The following is a 1,395-nucleotide window of genomic DNA, read 5'->3' on the forward strand; positions in this document are numbered from 1 at the left end:
TACCCAGCAATTATTAGCTGGATATATTTGGGCAAGCTACTGTGATTATCCTTTGTTTTCCTATCTGAAAAAAAAAAAAAAAAATGGAGACAATCACACTCATTTCACAGGTTTTTGCAAAGGTAATGAGTGTGAAAGCACAATGTCAATTACAGAGTGTGATGTAGATAATAGTTATTATAATTACTGTTGATTGATAAGATGACAATAAAGAGGCCAGAGGGAAGATTGGGAGAAAGGAGAATGGAGATGGAGTAAAATGAGAAGTGGAAGCCAAGAAAAGAGAAAGGGGGGAGGGAGAGAAGTTAGGAGGGGAGGAGACAGAGATACTGTACCTTCAGCACTTCCTGCACTTTGCCAGCCACTTGGACCATGGTGGTCAGAACTGATTCACTATACAGTCTCTGTAGGGAGCAGGTGGGAAACAGAAGCCAAGAAATGGACAGTGGATTTGGGGTAGGGGGAGGAATGAATGGTGGTGGAGGGGCTCTCAGGTCTCAAACACGAAGGACCATTGGCATGGAGCTGGCATCTTTATTTTTAGTGTCCAGGGGATGGGTTTGGGTTACCTGGTATGTGGGCATGACTTGCCCCTCCTCCTGGAAGATCTCAGCATCACATTGTCCCAGCAATGGAACAGTTTGCTCGGCATCTGCTTTGTCGAGGTCCTGGGTCAGTAGGTTTGACTCCTCTGTGATTGGCAGGGCTGCCTCATACCCAGACCTCTACAGGGAAGGGGGTACAAGGATGCAGACAGGAAGCCCAGGCCTCACTCACGCCTCTGGAGCTGGAGGTGGGAGCGGCAGCAGACACAAGGTTTGGGGACACACACACACACACACACACACCATCCAAGGATTTAGCCTGAACTTGGTACTCGGGCCTAATAGGGGAAGGTCAGGAAGGAAGATGGGAAGGAGGAGAGGGAAAACAGAAACCCAGGGTGGAGGGAAGTCCAGAAGAGAAATGATTCTAGGAATCAGTGGAAAAGACCAACATGGAGAAAGGCGGGGGAGGTCTCACCTCCCACTTGCCAAGCTCTGGGGTCTCAATCACGTGTTGAACTGTTTTGTGCCCAGCATGGTCGAACGCTGTGGACACCCTCTCGTGCCTGCCTCTTCAGCCACACAAACCATTCTGTCACGCTAACTCTGCTTCTAGCTGGCGGGGCCTTATCTGAGCCACAGTGATGATTAACTCAGGTACTGGCCTCTCCGAGCACTGCCCCCTCTGAGTATCTCTCCCCACATCCTTTCCTGATCAGTTGGCCCCCAGCCCTCTGGGCACCCCAGGGAAGCTCCAGGGGTCCCTCTTTGCATGCATGCACACTACCCAGCCTCTGCTTTGCCCCATGAAGGGGAAACCTGAGGTTCATTACTCTTAACCTTTGGACAC

At 50.4% G+C, this 1,395-nt stretch overlaps 1 protein-coding gene across 1 annotated transcript; it reads right to left on the bottom strand.

Moving 5' to 3' along the window:
- Nucleotides 1-335: 335 nt before the first annotated feature.
- LOC132009323 (glucokinase regulatory protein-like) lies at nt 336-1,064 on the bottom strand (the record flags this gene model as incomplete). Its single annotated transcript, XM_059387575.1, has 3 exons — nt 336-404; nt 570-725; nt 1,024-1,064. Coding segments are annotated over 3 exons (266 nt in total), but the record flags the coding sequence as incomplete, so codon positions are not given.
- Between the last annotated feature and the right edge of the window lie 331 nt (nt 1,065-1,395).

Source organism: Mustela nigripes, unplaced genomic scaffold, assembly GCF_022355385.1.
Source record: "Mustela nigripes isolate SB6536 unplaced genomic scaffold, MUSNIG.SB6536 HiC_scaffold_13514, whole genome shotgun sequence".
In the NCBI taxonomy this organism is placed as follows: Eukaryota; Metazoa; Chordata; class Mammalia; order Carnivora; family Mustelidae; genus Mustela; species Mustela nigripes.